The sequence below is a fragment of the Eubalaena glacialis genome, chromosome 6, assembly GCF_028564815.1.
Source record: "Eubalaena glacialis isolate mEubGla1 chromosome 6, mEubGla1.1.hap2.+ XY, whole genome shotgun sequence".
Taxonomy (NCBI): Eukaryota; Metazoa; Chordata; class Mammalia; order Artiodactyla; family Balaenidae; genus Eubalaena; species Eubalaena glacialis.
Window position 1 is genome coordinate 69311045 of NC_083721.1, and position 17980 is coordinate 69329024.

At 40.9% G+C, this 17980-nt stretch overlaps 1 protein-coding gene across 2 annotated transcripts in view; it reads right to left on the reverse strand.

Annotated features, from left to right (window-relative positions):
* Positions 1-3234: 3234 nt before the first annotated feature.
* PARP9 (poly(ADP-ribose) polymerase family member 9) overlaps positions 3235-17980 on the reverse strand; it is a 31660-nt gene continuing 16914 nt past the window's right edge. The window contains exons 8-11 of one of the 2 annotated variants that reach the window (XM_061193163.1): positions 15753-16118; positions 12296-12432; positions 11474-11648; positions 3235-3947 (exon numbers count right to left, since the gene is read on the reverse strand). In XM_061193163.1, the coding sequence (XP_061049146.1) occupies positions 3577-3947; positions 11474-11648; positions 12296-12432; positions 15753-16118 (1049 nt within the window). In that variant the 3' untranslated portion in view covers positions 3235-3576. The remainder of the gene's footprint in view (positions 3948-11473; positions 11649-12295; positions 12433-15752; positions 16119-17980) is intronic. The other variant, XM_061193164.1, reaches the window with a different exon arrangement.

Genomic DNA, 17980 nt, shown 5'->3' on the forward strand with positions numbered 1-17980 from the left:
AATTGACTTCTAGTCTCATACCATTTTGGTTGGAAAAGGTGCTCAGTATGATTTCAATCTTCTTAAATTTACTGAGACTTGTTTCATGGCCTAGCACATGATCTATCCTGGAGAATGTTCCATGTACACTTGAAAAGAATGTATAGTCTGCTGCTTTTGGATGGAATGTTCTATATATATCTATTAATTCCATCTTGTCTAATGTGCCAATTAAGGCCAATGTTTCCTTATTGATTTTCTGTCTGGATGATCTGTCCAGTGATGTAAGTAGGGTGTTAAAAGTCCCCTACTATTATTGTACTACTGCCAATTTCTCCCTTTATGTCTGTTAGTATTTGCTTTATGTATTTAGGTGCTCTGTAGTTGGATTTTTAAAATCCAATCTATCTGTGACTTAACTAGCAAGTTTAGTTCAAATTACACATATTATGATCACTTACGTATTTGGAACTATTTCTTCCATTTTGTGTTGCCTCACTTTTTTTCCCTCTGATTCTTTTTTTCCGTCTTCCCTGATTTGCCTTTTTTGGATTTTTTAATTCTTTTTTTTTTTTAATTTAAAAATTTTTGGTCTACTATTTAGAAGTTAGGTACTTTACTTCTCTTCTTTTAGTGGCTGCCCTTAATAATGCTAATCTCTTGAATGACACAAGGACTTTAAATCCCTTTAACTATTTAACTATATTCATTAATCCAACATTTTACATGGTTCATTTTTTCAGTATTTTATTTCAGTCTTATTTTATTCCACAAATTATTAGTTGTTTATAAAGACAGTGATTGTTTACCATTTACACATTTACCATTTTTTTGTTTACCATGCCTTCTTGAAGCTTAGATTTTTCTTTGTTTTTTCCCTCCTCCCTGAATTATATCCTTTAAATTTTAAATTCCTTATGTAAGAGTTTATCTTTTGTTGGTAAATTCAGTCTTCAGTGGTCTGAGAGTGTCTTTATTCAAGAATTAAGGCAAAATAAAAGCTTAGCTAATTACAGAATTCTAGGTTAGCAGTTCATTTTTCTCAGCCCTTTGAATATATTATGCAAATGCCTTCAGGCTTCAGTATTAGTTTTCTATTACTGCCATAACGAATTACCACAACTTTAGTGACTTAAAAAGCACAACTATACTGTCTCACACTTCTATAGGTCAGAAGTCAGGCATAGGTCTCACTGGGCTAAAATCAAAGTGTTGGCAGGCTTCACTCCTTTCTGGAAGCTTTTGAGTCCATTTCCTTGTTCACTCCAGGTGTTGGCAGAATTCAGTTCCATGCAGTTAAAGAACTGAGTTCTCACCTTCTTCACTGGTTGTCAGCTAGAGGCCACCCTTAGCTCCTTGAAGCTTCTCACTGGTCCTTGCATCTCAGAACAAGCACAGGGCATCAAATTTTTCTCATGCTGCCATCTCTTATGTGATTAAATTGGGCCCACCTGGATAATCCTGGTTAATCTTCCCATCTGAAGGGTAACTTTATTTTTTTTTTAACTTTTTATTTTATATTGAGGTATAGCCAATTAACAATGTTGTGATAGTTTCAGGTGCACAGCAAAGTGACTCAGCCATACATATACATGTATCCATTCTCCCCCCAAACTCCCCTCCCATCCAAGCTGCCACATAACATTGAGCAGAGTTCCCTGTGCTATACAGTACGTCCTTGTTGGTTATCCATCTTAAATATAGCAGTGTGTATATGTCGATCCCAAACTCCCTAACTATCCCTTCCCCTGACCCTGAAGGGTAACTTTAATCACATCTGCAAAATGCCTTTTGCCTTGTGAGGTAATATATTTGCAGATTCAGGAGGTTAAGGTGTGGACATCTTTGCAATGAGCAGAGGGAGGACATTATACTGCCTACAACAAGAAATATGTTGTCAGTCTAATTGTCATTCTTTTGTAGATAGCTTGACTGTTCCCTCTGCCTGCTTTTAAGATCACCTCTTTCGTGGCCTACAGTTTCATTATGTTTCTTGGTATGCGTTGTTTCTTTTCTTATCCTTGTGAACACTGCCTCTCCTCCATTATCTTTTGACATCTCTATTAAACATATGCTAGATTTTTCAAATCAGTCCTCTCACCCTCAGCTCTGTACCACAGCCTCATGCACAGGCGTGTGAACACCTCAGCCCTCATGTCCAAGCTCCATCCCTGAAAACAGTCACCCCATGGCCATTCTTGATGCAGACTGTGGCATAGTCTACCCTTGGGAGAGAGACCCAAGGAAGAGTCCTGGAAGTAGACTTGGAGCTGTGTAGGCAGGAAATTAGAGTTTCCAGGTACCTAGTGGGTGGCTTAGAAGTGAGGTGTGCAGGTTCCAAATGGACACATTCTCTTGATCTTGTGCGTTCCTCACCTTGTGGAGATGGGCATGGCCAGAGGAAGGTGAGAGTGAGACCCTCTCAAACCGGAAGTCCAAGGCGGGACTCCTCTTGCCCATATTCAAGGGCAGTAACATATGAGACAATAAACATGCTTCTTTTAAGATGAAGAATGCTGGCTAAGGTAAGATGAGGAGGAGGAAGTATTCTAGACAAGAGGTTGAGGATGTGAAGGTCAGGGAAGTTTGGAAGTATAAAGAGATATTGATTTCAGAATAGGAAAGATATGCATGCTGAGATTAGCTGGCCACTACATTGCAGAAATCGGAAGTCAAATATGGCCACAGTCACAGTAGATTCAGCCTTTTTAAGAGCTCTCTGCACAGAATACTCTTCCAACTCTGTTCCCAATGTGCTGCATCCCTAATTCGCCTATCTTAAAAATTCTTCAGGTCTCAACTTGAGTTTCACTTTTTTTTAAAAGGACCTCCTCCCAACCCCAGATTAATTTATCCCTCTCCTCCTTAAATTTTTCCGAAGAATCTGTAATTCCTCTGTTGTTATACCAAGTCACACTTGTTAAGTTGTCCATAGCTGCCTTTCTGATTATTTCGGCTGAAAGCTTTAGGAAGACATTTGTCTTGTCCAGCATCGTATCCCCAGCACTGAGAAAGTGACTGAAATACATACATCTGGTGACCAAGATATATTTGGTGAATTAATAATTTAGCCTTATGGTGCCTGAGTGGCATTACTTGAAATAGCTGAATCCAAAAGGGGTAGCAGTAGAATATCGGCTGTCTGGTGTCCTTCCACTGCAAATAAGTTCATTTTACACATAATTTGCGGAGCCAGTTACTTGAACAAAGGTGATTTATTTTGATATATAAAGCACTTTATAAGATCCTCTGGAAAATCTAAAATCATCTTGCCGTCTTAACATGTTACACTATCATCATTTTACAAAATAAAAGGATTGGATTATATACTGGAAAATCTCTTCATTACATGTAAAACATTTCTGCTATTACCTATGGTAAAGAAGATAAAAGGACAACTTGAAGGAGAGGGAGAGGTCCTAAGAGTGTTTTAGTTGTTATCTACCCACCCCAACCCCAAGAGAGGAAGACAAAGATGAAGGCACTAAGATGATAGTTTATTTGACATATTCAAACCACTCTTTGAGTCACTGATGGTCATTATTTGGTTAGTTCCTCCAAAGCAAGGTCATACCTGTTGTTAAAATGATGTGGAGGTTAATCAACAGAGCTGCCACTTGAGAGTTTCCTCCAAGGCTGCTGTGGAGAGAGCATCATTTGTCCTGAGTAATCCTGTACATGATCTTGGATGCAAGTCCACAAATACTGGGGCACAGCCTGTGTGTCACTAAAAACGACAAAGGTTTCAGGGCTGGAAACATTGTCAACCACACTGTCATGGCAATCTACAGCTCCAGGATGCAATGGTGGGGGAACAATATTTAACTGATGACCCTTGCAGAAGGAGCCTGTGAGTACTTCAGCCTCAAACACATAGATCAGCTTATCTGTGGCAGATGTTTTCTTGATCTGGTGTGCTATGTTTTTGAGGTTCTTGGTGAAGTATATTCCAGCTCCATATTTTGGCTCTGATAAGAGAAAAAAAAATTAAAGATGATTATGATCTGACAAATCACATTGCCTATTTGGGTACTAATATGTATTCACTCCCTAGTCCTCCAAATAATCACCACTTCCTGCTCTCAAGTCCCTGTGTCTGTAGCAAAGACACCCAAAGTTGTTCACTTGTGGCAAATTAACACTAATATCACGAAAATAATGATAGCTTACATCTTAATATACCATTAGAGTTTATAGAGGAGTCTATGATATACAAAGCATTTTTACATTGATTATCTTCAATTAATATGTGATTTGGGTAGGATCTCCATATTGCATGAAAAATCTGAGGTTCAGTGAGAGTATGACTTAAGTCAACTTACCAGCCGAGCATCTAATAAAGACAGCATAATGTAGGGAAGGTTCTGTTTCTATTAGAACGTGGCCTGACTTCTACAAGCTACAAATAAGGATATGTCTAGAACTCTTGAGAATAGAGCTAGTGAAAAAAGCATGTAAGAAAGGCAAAGTGTCTTCCAAATTCATGGACAGCATTACAAGAAAAATATGTCAAAATAAGGGGAATGCTGAGCATATGAAGTAACGTTAGTGTGCATGCTACATTGTTCAGGAGGAGACATGCTGGATTTTGGGGACACAGACATCTGGTTACTAGAGGGATATTCTCTACTGTGGGGCAGGGATAGCTGTGGTAATACCAACCTCAAAGAGGAGGCAAAGATGAGACTTGGTTCCTCATCTACTGGCGCCTAGTCTAGGGATTTTTCCCTGTTCCAAAAGCTAATCCAAATAGATGAATCTCTAACTGAGGGATGTCAGTATTGACCAGACAGATGGAAGGAGCATTTGGAGGGTTCTAGCAGCTTCCCTGGTGTCCATGAAATCACACCATGTAATCATTCACCTGCCCCATTAGTTCTGGCCCTTGAGACACACCCCAGTGAGGAACAGAAACCTCTCTAGATCTGCAGCTTAAAGTCACTTTACTGGGTATGAGCAAGTGTCCTGGGCCTGGACACAATGCGGGGCGCTAAAACCCTGCCCGTCTGTTAGAGAGCATGGCTGAATATTAGAGAAAGAAAAGGTGTGTCCAGCTCCCTGAACCTCAGCCACAGTTGGAGGCTGACCCCATCACATCCCAACCCCTCAGCCTGACTTCAGACCAAGCCGGAGGCAGTTACTGAATGAACCCTGTCACAGAAAGACTCCTAAGGCTGGACTGAGCCTAGAACAGTCTGGGCTCTGGTCCATGTTCTCCCCTCCCTACACCCCAGCCCACAGTGGCCTGTAACCTGGGAACTCTGCATCCATACACATAGCCAGGTCCTGGTTTGGGGGTGGCATCAGTGGGGCCATGGACACTGAGAATGGCTATCAGGCTTGGGGCCAGTCCCAGAGCAGGTCAGTGGGGTGCAGGGAACCACTGAGAAGCAGCATGAAGGCTGGGGCCAACAGAAATAGGCAGTGATCACCCAAAGCATGAGCCTAGCAAAATAGCCCACAGAGAATTTCTACATGCTTTTGATCTAGGTCCATGCTCACCAGGAAGTTTTCCATTCATCAGGCATCCTTAATACTGTGATACAAGGAGGATGTGCCCTATTTCAACCACTGGAGATGAATATTCTCCACACTGATATAAATGCTTGTCATCTGTCTTCTCTTCTCTGGAATATTAAGAACTCTCAGGAAGCTGAGGGCCAAACTCTGGTCCTCAAGGTAATAATCCCTGCTTAATGCCCTCTCTACCCCTACTTAGAGGGGAAAAAAAATGAAAACTTCTTTGAAGCCATATTCTCTCTCCCTCCTTCCCTTCCATTCTTCCCTCTCTCTTTCTTTACATTTACTTGGGACATAACCAAACACTGTTTCAGGTTCTAGAGCAGCACTGAACAAATAGAAATGTAATGGAAGCCACATATGTAATTTTAAATTTTCTAGTCGCTGCATTAAAAAAGGTAAAATTAATAATATATTTTTTACCTATTATATCTAAAATGTTATCATTTCAACATGTAATCAACATAAAAATTACTGAGATATTTTACATTCTTTTCTTTGGCAGTGGTCTTTAAAATCCAGTATGTATTTGATACTTACAGCACATCGCAATTCAGATTAACCACATTTTAAGTGCTCAATATCCACATGTGGCCAGTGGCTACCATGATGGACTTGAGCTTCAAAAGTGGCTAAGAGGGCTTCCCTGGTGGCACAGTGGTTGAGAATCTGCCTGCCAGTGCAGGGGACACGGGTTCGAGCCGTGGTCTGGGAAGATCCCACATGCCGCGGAGCAACTGGGCCCATGAGCCACAACTACTGAGCCTGCGCACCTGGAGCCTGTGCTCGGCAACAAGAGAGGCCACGATAGTGAGAGGCCCGCGCACCGCGATGAAGAGTGGCGCCCACTCGCCGCAACTAGAGAAAGCCCTCGCACAGAAACGAAGACCCAACACAGCCATAAATAAATAAATAAATAAATAAATAAATAAATAAATAAATAAATAAATAAATTTATTAAAAGAAAAAAAAAGTGGCTAAGACATGTTCACAAAGAGAACTCCCCACATGTAAACAGATAAAATACAGTACAATTTTATGTGGCAAGAAAATATTTTGAGATAAAATTCGAAGATTTCTTTTTTGGGGTTTCTTCTTGCTCTTTGTTCCTCTACCCATTGAGTTCTTGCTACTTATCACCTCAGAGGCAAAAAGAATAAAATTTAGAACAAACTCAATTGAATATACATATATATGATATATACATGTATGTATACATAAATGACAAAATTATTTTTAATCAAGCAGAGAATATAGTCATAAAAGTCTGGCTTTCAGAGTTAGGTTTTCTGAGAGAGAAAAAGGAGTTTTTTTGAACCAAAAGGCTAAAAGCCTGAAGGATTTAGAGCATGGAGTTTATACCATATATGAGAGAGGAAAGAATACAAGATATCTAAAGCAGTTTTCTCACTTCAAGATAAAAGTTTTGGGCTTCCGTGGTGGCGCAGTGGTTAAGAATCTGCCTGCCAATGCAGGGGACACGGGTTCGAGCCCTGGTCCGGGAAGATCCCACATGTGGCGGAGCAACTAAGCCCGTGAGCCACAACTACTGAGCCTGTGCTCTACAGCCCGCGAGCCACAACTACTGAGCCCACGTGCCACAACTACTGAAGTCTGCACGCCTAGAGCCTGTGCTCCGCAACAAGAGAAGCCACCGCAATGAGAAGGCTGCGCGCCACAACAAAGAGTAGCCCCTGCTCGCTGCAACTAGAGAAAGCCTGCACGCAGCAACAAAGACCCAACTCAGCCAAAAATAAATAAATAAGTTAATTAAAAAAAAAAAGATACAAGTTTTTCCTTCTACCTGGTGGGAAGAGAAGAATCGGAGAGGACATGACTAGAACTCTTGGGGACTCTGAGAACTTGCTCACTTTACTGCCCCACTCCCTTGAAAGAGCCCTGGGAGCTAAGATGGAGCAGAATAATAGAAATCTCAGAAAAACTGGGGGGACTTCCACAGCAGAAGGGACCATTGTCCGACCCCGCTGAGTGCAGCCCCTCAGCCAGCCTGGCACTTGAGTGGAAAGTAGCAATGGCTGGGAAGGTGTCCAGAACAGGTGAGGACAGCCCCCGCAAGAGCCCGCATTTCAGCTTGGAGGATGAGCACACTCAAAAGTTTCCCGTGCTGCAGGAGGGGCACAGACCTGGCCTGGGAAGGATTTCCCCCAGCATGAGAAACAGAGCAGCCTGTGTAGACACTACCTAAGAGCAAAGGGCATTGGAAATTTAAGTCTGGGAAGGTGCTAATGACCAAAGCCCAGGGTGGTTTACCTACCAGAGGACACTGGGGGCAGAGGACAGATGGGGGGCCATAAGCCAGACCACCCTCCCCACAATGCCTGTCCCACCATCTAGAGTAATCTCAGGGATATTAGGAGAAGAAAGGGCAAAGCCTTGCAGGAACTGAGTTTAAACACCAAATGGGGACTTCCCTGGTGGTCCAGCGGCTAAGACTCCGTGCTCCCAATGCAGGGGGCCTGGGTTCTATCCCTGGTCAGGGAACTAGATCCCACATGCCACAACTAAGAGTTTGCATGCTGCAACTAAAAGATCCCACATGCCGCAACTAAGACCTGATGCAGCTGAATAAATAAATAAATATTTTTTAAAAACCAACCCAAATGGACTAAGAAAACTCTGAAAATGACTGAGTTCATCCTGAACTGTCAAGATGGAGTTTTCCATATCTGTGGACATGGGCGCATGAAAGCTAAAGTTCAGTTATAGAACGATAAAGAAAACAAGTCCCGCACCTGAGATGTGTGGGACTGTAAATTTTTGTACTTGTTAGATTTACAGATGTAACAAAGAAATGAAGGAAGTACAGGAGCACACAGGGAAGCAACTTGCTGGGCCTGCAGGAGTTGCAGAAGGTGTCAAACAGGAGATGCCATTTGAACTATATCTTGAAGAAGGAAGAGGAGTTCGCAGGACTAGAAAGGGTGAGGACAGAAGGCATTCCACATGGAAAGGCACAGAGGCATGAAAGCATACAGCACGTATTTAGGAAGCTCTAAGAAGTTCACAGCTAGTGTGTTGAGGAATACAGTAAGCGATAAGCTGGTGAAATAACGTGGGTCCAAGGCCTTAAATGCTCTGCTAAGGAGTTTGGGTTTTTTACCTTGTAGGCAACTAAAATTGTAGATGTTAAACGGGTGTGTAATTTTTTAGCATGCTAATTCTGGTAGCAGAGTAAAGGATAGGTCAGATGGGGTGGTTTTGAGGCAAGGAAAGGACCAGGCAATGGTCTAGGCTTAGGGGAAGATGAACTAAAGCAGTAGGAACAGAGAGGTAAGTCTGGACTGAGAATTTTATTGAGAATCACTAGAACTGCATGACTGCCTCAATATGAGAGTGAGGGAAAGGAAGGAATGGAGGATGATAAAGTTTCCAGCCTAGGAGACCTGGTAGATGGATGGGGGTATTAGCCAGGTTAGGGAGTATGGGAGGTGGGGTGGGGGGAGCCTATTTCTTAAGGAAAAGTATGGCCAAGAAAAGCGTTCAGTTTGAGGTGGCTATGGGACATCTAGGTAGAGATGTCCAAAAGACAGAAATATGGGCCTGCGGGTCCGGAGAAACATAGGGGGTTAGAGTTACGAATTTGCAAGTCATCACCATAGAGGTAGGAGTTGAAGTCATGGGAATAGGTATAATCACGCAGGGGGACATTGTAGAGGAAAAAGAGCAAAGGTTCCTTCAGAACTCCAGAAAACACCAACATTTAAAAAAAGGACAACAGATGGACTCACTAGATTATAAATTATAAGGGCAGGAACTCTGTATTTTGTTTCACCGTTGTATCCCTCCCACCTAGCACAGGGCCTGACTCTTAGAATGGTTTTCAATAAATACTTATGGAATGAATGAATGAATCCAATAAAGAAACTGCAAGCATGCAGGCACATTCTTGCTGCATTCATCCAAGTCTTACAAGCAAGAGATGAATTCAGAATAGAACTGGCTAGAATGCAAGACAGATAGAAAAAAACAAATAAAGCTTTGTTAATAGAAGCCCCGTCTACCAACACATGGCATCTAAGTTTACTGAGAGTCCCATAATTCGGAGCCATGCAGGTGTGAAAAAGCCAGGAGCCTTTACACTCCAAATGAAAACTAGGTTAAAAAAAATGAGTTGCAAACAACTTCAGTGGTGACAAAAATGATGTCTCCAGGGTTTCTCAGGCACGTTCAGTTAAACGTTCTCACCAGACACATTGGCACAAGTCACATTATGAGTACTATCTTCCCGCTGAGTCTGAATTGCCTGCATTCCCTCAAGGCAGTACCTGTTAAGCTAAAGGCTAGGGAAGTGGGCACAGCACAGAGGCCAGTAGGTAAAAGACCAGAATCTTGAGGCTTAAAGACTAGATGGAGACAAGATATTTGGCTGGGTTAAAAAGACACAAACTTGACCAGAAACAAACAGGCCTCATGCTGCTTAGTTTTTAAAGGAATCATATGGCTGAAAAAAACTACAAGTCCAGCTATCAGTAGCCTGGGAGCATTCTAGATCCCTAGGGCAATCCATAGACCCCTGGTAGGCAGTTCACCTAGAAATGACCAAGGGCGGCAATACATAAGGAAGATTTTTCCCAGAGTGCAAAACGAGGGTCTTACTCCACTCCCAGAATAGAATACTATTCTGGTCCAGCAGCACGTGGTTAGTGGTATAGACCAGTGACTTGTGTGTTTTCCTTTCTCCCCTTTCGAACTGGGAGTTTTTATTGCGGTTTTCCTGCTCCCTCTCATATCGTTGTATAATGAAAGTATTAGGACAATTACCTTGCCTTTAAGCTTTAAGAAAGGACTGTCTGGACTTGAGGCTGATGATAAGCCAAGATGAGACTTTGGGACAGTCTTCCTTGGGAGGATGGTGTGCGTCTTAGCTACTTGGGGAAGAAATATGTGCACAGACGTTAGGTAGGCAATTAGCAGTGTCTGCCACAGAATTGAAAAGAGGGCACTCACTGGATTTGAAAAATATGAGTATCGTAATGTTCTTAGAGTAGTTTAAGTCGAAATAGAAGGGGCAGGGGTGGAGTGCAGAGACGCCAGTTACAATGGGTTTAGGAGCAAATGGAAGTCATGAATTTTTAAGATTTTGCCAGTGAAAGGATCATACTGATCATCACTTTCCTGGTTACACTTCCAAGACTTCTTGGTGGGGATTCATTTATCAATTTTTACCCCCAGGTGAAAAATTGTTCATGTCCAATTTTTACCCTGGGTATTGCTTATGTTTTCTCTGGGGCAAAGAGATGATTTCCAGACCCTTTGCTTTCCAGAAATCAAGCCTTGGAGTAGGCTCTACAGCAAGGATCATGCTATGTATTTGAAAGGTGAGGATCAAAAGCCACATATTTAATGGACCAGGCAAAATTAAGCTGCCTCGCTAGTATCCTCCATGATGATTACTAAACTTCTTAGCTTCTTATGGAGAGATTTAAAAGAGAAAATATAGCAGTAAAGTATGCAATATTTTTGTACAACTGAGACATAGAAGCTACTACACGTAGAACCCCCATAACTGAGATGATGCCTAATTCATTTGCCAGCAGCTACTGGAAATGAAGAGGATGGAAGAGAAAAGACCAACTTTATTATATTCAGGAAAATGCTCTTTTAATTAAGGGAGGAAGGTGGTTTGGTAGTGTTGATAATAATTTCGTTGAGATAAGAAAAAAAAAAGCTCCAGGGTGCTCTCGGCAGATAGGACACAAACACAGAAAGGGGAAAAACAGTGAACTGTAGCTCTTACTGCAAACACTTTCATCAACATAAAAGCCACCAGCCACAATATACGTGAAGGAAAAAATTTAAATATGACCCTTTCCAAATAACTTTACCACTAAATCCCAGTTGTAAATGACCCCCTTACCAAAGCAACAAATGCTATTAGTGGTGAGTCATCTGCTGATGTCTGCTCACCAACTCCTACATAGAGTAACCCCGATAGTGAGGGACTGACACCTACCGCAGGGCACCGAGTACATTCTGTGAAAGCCGACTCTGCATACCATTTTGCAGAACTGGTGTGGGACTTGCTGAAACAACCTGTGGCTCATAGGTTTCCCATGGGTTCTGTCCTCCATCATTTTCTTCCTTCTTTGGAAGGCAGCCATGAGAAGCGCATTGTCTATCTTCTCCACCTACAGCCCAAGGAAATGAAAAACTGAAAAAGAAACTGGAGAACTGCTACTTTAATTGCCTGCTACTCTGCTTCAAAAATAAAGGCATGTGGGAAAAAAATAAAAATAAAAAAATAAAGGCACTATGTGTATATTACTTTGCATGTGATTTGCTTTTCATATAAAGTCGCCTAAGAGTCTCTCCTGGCCCCAACCCTCTCCTATTTTGACTTCTATCTCTTCAAAATTCCCTGTCCCTTCTTCGATAATAATTCCCTGAGCAATCACTATGTGATTGCTGGTAATGAAATGGTCAGCTGCAGACACAGTCTTTGCCCTCTTAAAGCTCATAGTTTAGTGAGAGCTAAAAATAGGTAAATAATTATAAGTGTGATAAATGCTATTGCATTTTTTATTTTGCTTCAAGATAGGCAGATAGCTTCTCTCTGAGTCTTGATCTATGCTTCCGTACATCCTGACATCATTTCTACCACTTGATTCCAATTATACCTCTCATACCTGCCCATCCCTGCCCTCCTTTCAGACTAATTCCTAGGATTCCAGGTCATTGAGCAGCTAGCTTAGAGTCATTAGCAGGTGAGTTTTTCTTTTGGCTGTAGAACCAAGTGATAGCAGATAAGTCAAATTCTTCCCTTAATTAAGTATACCTTTATAACCCGCAAACCACAGTCTTCAAACTGTTTCTTTTGATCCTGAATTTCTCGAGTTGAAAGCTTTAGGCATTTCAAAAATGCATTTTCCTTCATTTGATTCTGGTTTTCTGATTGCTGACCAGTCTGCTGCCCTAAAAATGAGTAACATAAAACTTTGTCTCAGTGCTCTGTGAGAGGGAAAGGTTTGTAAGGAAATTGAATGAGGGAATTCCCCGGCGGTCCAGTGGTTAGGACTCAGTGCTTTCACTGCCGGGGCCTGGGTTCGATCCCTGGTCACGGAACTAAGATCCTGCAAGCCGTGCCACATGGCCAAATAAGTAAATAAATAAATAAACAGAAATTAAATGAAACAAATTATAAAAATTTGGAGGAATATATAAGCAGTTTAACTTGTATGCCTCATATGTTTCGGACATTCAAGGACAGCTGTAATACCATGAGAAGTCATAGGATAAAATAGGGGGTTAATAAATTTGTCCTCAGGACTTCCTTGGTGGTCCAGTGGTTAAGACTCCACGCTTCCACTGCAGGGCACTCAGGTTTGATGCCTGGTCCAGGAAGTTCCAGATGCCGCGGGGTACGGCCAAATAAATAAATAAATAAATAAATAAATAAAATAATAGAGCTCGAGAAAAAAAGTTACATCCCATGGGAGGCAGAATCTCCCACAGAATAAATAAATAAGTAAGTAAGTAAGTAAATAAATTTGTCCTCAGATGATTTGGATTATGAAGCTGAGGGGATAAGAGAAAAAAGAGCATTAATATATACTCCCCCCATCAATGCTGTAATGATGATATATAGTAGTATTGCTAATAGGAAATGTTTGTATTTCTAGCCAGGATGCCAATCAACAAAAAAACATAAGCATAAGAAAATGTTAAGGGGTGATGGAAAACGGTATGACATTTACGTAACACTTCAAAGTTTTCAAAACAGTTTTGTATCTCTACCTCATTTGGGTATTACAAACCACCACTGAAATAATTAACACAATTTTACAAATAGGGAAATTGAAACTCAGAGAAGTTAAGTGACTTGCTCAATATCACAAAGCTAATAAGTACAGATCCAAGATTATAAACCTCGCTTTCACCAGTGCTTTCTGTAAGGGGCAAGGCAGAATATTTAGTATATATGTTATTCATAGGCCACCCAACCAAGAAGAACAAAATTTGGAGATTAATAGTTTATGGTGTCATGTCTTTCCTCCCTTCCTTCCTTTTCCCTCTTTTTCTTCCTTCTTTCCTTCCTTAACTTCTTTCCTTCTTTCCTATTTTACATTCAAGGGACAACCTTTTATTGCCCAAAGAACCTCCTTACTGGACTAAATACACAGGTGGACATATGAAAACCCCAAAAAAGGCTTCTTTTCTTTCAGTTTACTTTCCATTTGACTTAAGACCAAGTATACTAAAATGACCTAATCCCTAGCACATTATCTAATTGAGTGGGCTCAATTTAACCACAAAAAGCAGATGATAAATTCAGAGAAACTTATAGAGGGCCAAGTTGTAAATCCGGAAAGCAGGAAAGCAGGAGGAACATAACTCCATAGCAGAGGAACACCAAAGCCAAGACATTTCAAAGGAAGAGACTGTAAATTAAATCTGGAGAGCAATAGCTCACATTTATAAAGTACAGTATTAGAGTTCAGTTCTCTTGAGTTCAGCAAACATTTACTGAGCTCCTATTACATGCCAGGCACTGAGCTGGGCACCGGAAACTCAAAGATCCACAAAGTCCTGCTATCAGAAACACTCACCAGGAAGGATTAAAAGAGAACCATAAAAGAGGAGATGCCTAACTTCTATAATTTAAAACATACTGTTCTGGTGGATAGCTGATGTTCCCTGTAGTAATAACTCATTTCAAAATTATCCATTTTGTTAATGTAGATCTTAACCTGATTAAGAGGGGGTGAGTCTCTATGAACCTCTGAAACGCTGCTGTAGAATAATATGCTTAGTCATCAACTCCCAAAAAATGCCACCTTGCAGCAGAGCAAGGGACTTACATGACTAAATTGCCAACAGCTAGGAGAATGGGCCAACTTTACGAATGCAGTTAAAGTAATGCCACAAGCTTTACAGGAGATCAGTGTTATTTTCTATCTTGTTCTCTTGAGAAGTGTCAATGTCAGTTTAAAGACCCACATTCACTACATTTTAAGAGCTAAGTAGAAATCATAATCTTGGGTCTCATTCTTGAGTATTATTTTTGTCCATGTTTTTTGACACTGGGTTTTCTGTGGACTATGGATACAACATTTATTGCAAACTCCCACTCACTTTGACCATATCTGCCTGAACTATTTTTACACACACATGGTGAAAATAAGGCATTCTCTGAAGTTTTACATCTGAATTTTTGCACTAAATTCACTCTCCATGTTACAACCAGTGATCTTTCTAAAATACAAGTCTGACCTTGTCTTTGCTTAAAATCATTCAAGGCTCTCCACTTGTTTCAAGAAAAACTCTGAATACTTTCATGTGATTTATAAAGTCTTGCATAACCTAGGCCCAGCTATGGTCTGATTTCTTTAGAGTTTCTTTCTTTGCCTTACTAACTCCTACCTATTCTTCACTTCTCCATTTGTGACACATCCCCTGAGAAGCTTTCCCCTTACCTCCCAAGTCTGGGTTGGGTGCCTCACCTAGTTGTTTCCAGAGCACTTTCACCTTCCTGTTCATAACTAACCTGCTTACCTCTCAGTTTCCCCAGTTAGATTTTGAGTGGGAACAATGTTCGTCTTATCACTGTACCCCAAGCACCTAGCACAATGCTTCACATAACACGGATGCAATACATATTAGTTGAATAGATGAAAGAAATAAGCCTCAATTTCCCAAGGCAGTATTTTCAATGGTATGATTTCCCAGTTAGCTCTAGGGCTGAGTTAAAAGGATCTCTCCAGACCCAAATTCCCACAGTCATCCCGATGGATTTTGCCCCATTGAATGAGTGATACTTGAGTGGACCTCACAGTACCAATGAAATTTACTCTGACGGGAAGGCTCAAAGTAATTTTAGGGCTCCTAACGCTGCCAGCAATAAATAATTGCAATAAAACTCAATTAAAGAAATGAATTAAGTAGGTGGAATGTGTCTGCATTTGAATGCTCCATCTGCAGAATTCGGGATGTACTTTTTTTCCCTAGAGCCTGGGCTTGGGTTATCCTGGGCTTTCCTCATAATTGCCTCTTAGGCAATCCATGTCATCATCAGTAAACCCAATCGTGTGTGTGTGTGTGTGTTTTCATTTACTAATAATTAACCCTGCTGGTAGAAAGAGCCAAAAAACAGTTATAAAAGTTATGGCCTAACAGACCCAGCATGGTTTGCTCTCTCTCCTCTTCCATTCTATCTCTCACGCACTTACACACATGCACGCTCACGCCCAAAAGTTGGAAGGGCTGACTTTCCAACTTAACTGAAAGTTACTCACCTGACAAGCTCCAAAGGACTCGCTCCTTTTTTCTTGCCATTTCCTCTTGAACTTCACACAGCATATGTTCAATGTTCATAACTGCGTTAATGAGGTCAGCCTGGGCTCCTTTAATCTCTAAATGTGCCTTTCCCGGGCTGATAATCTCTGAGATAGAGACCCATGAGGTTTTCTGAAGCTGAGACAAATAGTCATGTTTCTTTTTCCCGAGGTAGAGGATATGCATATCCTCAATGATGTGGTAGTCCTGGAGGGTCAGTATCCTCTGGATCCACGCTTGGGCCTCATCTATCTTTTCCTGATTGGATCCCATCAGATTGAGGACAGGAAATCTATTTTCTCTCTTCTCTCTGGTCCCCTGGGGGACTGAAAACACTATCATAAGCAACCACAGAAGGCAGGTGGGTTTTAAACCAGTACAGAACAAAACACCATAGCCACTGTTTGCCCTGAGCATCCTTAGCAGTAGCAGCTTCAATTAAGTACCTATCTCTGAGAGCTTTGCTGGGTACAAAGAAAATCTAAATGTATAGTTTACAGTCTCCTTGGGGACACAGAGTTTAGCTTATCATGTCTTGCCCCTGCTGTGTTGCATTTGTCAGTTTACAGATGAATTCACCTTGTAATCTCATCCTGGATGCTAACCAACTATTATTTCTTGCTGAATGGGATTTTCCGTAAACTCTTGTTACCACCAGGTTTAAAATCAAATATCTCTGAAAGCCATAGATAAAACCAATTTTTGAAAAATTGGAAATTATCATAGTATAATGAAACAAAGAAATACCCATAATTTCACTACCTGGGATTCCTTTTTATATCTTATCTGTATATGACAGGACATTTTGCACCTCCACAACCAACATTTGGAGTTCAGTGCTGCTAAACAATGGAATATTATAGCAATGAAAAGGAGTAAACTTTAACTACACGGATAAATCTCAGAAACATATTTTGAGGGGAAAAAGTAAGTTGAACACTTAATATTTCTAGGCATTATTCTAAGTGCTTTACATGTATTATTTTATTCAATTCTCACAATCCTATGAAATACGTACTATTAGTAGGACCCATATTACAAATGAGGAAACTGATTCAGAAAGTTATTAAGTAACGTGCCCATAGTTACAGGACTTGTAAGTGGTGGCCAGGGAGCTGGTAGGTGTGTGGGCAACCTGACTCCAGTGCTCATACAATTCTGCTTCCCAGTGAGTGATCTCAGGACAGTAGTGGTCATTAGCATCTTTTCCCCTGATATAGCAGTTGGGTGGTACCAGGAGCTATGAAAAAGTACCAGGACATACCTAAAAGTAGGAGGGGGAGAATGGCCTCCCTCTGGTAACAATAAAAGCCAAAGTTTTAGACAACAGTAAGAAGTGACAGAGATTCTTATATTGATGACATACTTTTTTAAAAAACGCTTGTTCTGCCTGGGAGCTTATATTATTTTTAGGAGAAAATAAAAACAATGCATGGTGATATTTCATTTATCCATCATTATTAGGAAAGAAGAGTTGTTCTTCTAGGTAACTAAATTATTGAAATCACTAAAGGAGTCTCTTCTAGCACCAAAACATAATTAACTTTAACTATTTATTAGTTAAATACTTATAATGGAAACATACTTCCCTGCCTTCCTAAATAGTTTAACTTTTCCTTAATAATCTGAGATCATCATCATTAATCATTATTAATGTCTGTTACTGTCCTGTACTATAATTCCTTTATCGATGTCCTCAAAAATTACTGAAGTAAATGGCAACGCCTGGCCCCATTTTTCAGATTAATGATATAGGGACATTTGTATGTTCCTCTTGCATATTATCCTCTCCTAAAACTCCTCCTATCTAACTTCCCTAGAGTCACTGTGGTTTCCCAAACATGCAGTGCATTTGTTTGCTTCTGTGAGTTTTCTTCACTTTGGGTGCCCTACCCCCACCAACTCTGGCCATTGGAAATCTTGCCATCCTCAAAGCCCAACTTAGAACCATCTTGTCCGTGAAGCCATTCCTGCTCCCTTCCAGTCAAAGGGCATCTCTCCCTCTTCTAGGCCACCTGGGGAGTCTGGCCATCCTCTCATTCATTATTTATCCCCTGGCATTTGTTTAATGCTTCGTAATTTACAGAACATTTTTACATACATAATCTCCAGTTATCCTCACAACCATCTGTCATTATCACCATTTTACAGATAGATAAATAGGCTCATAAGAGGTGCAGTCACAGGC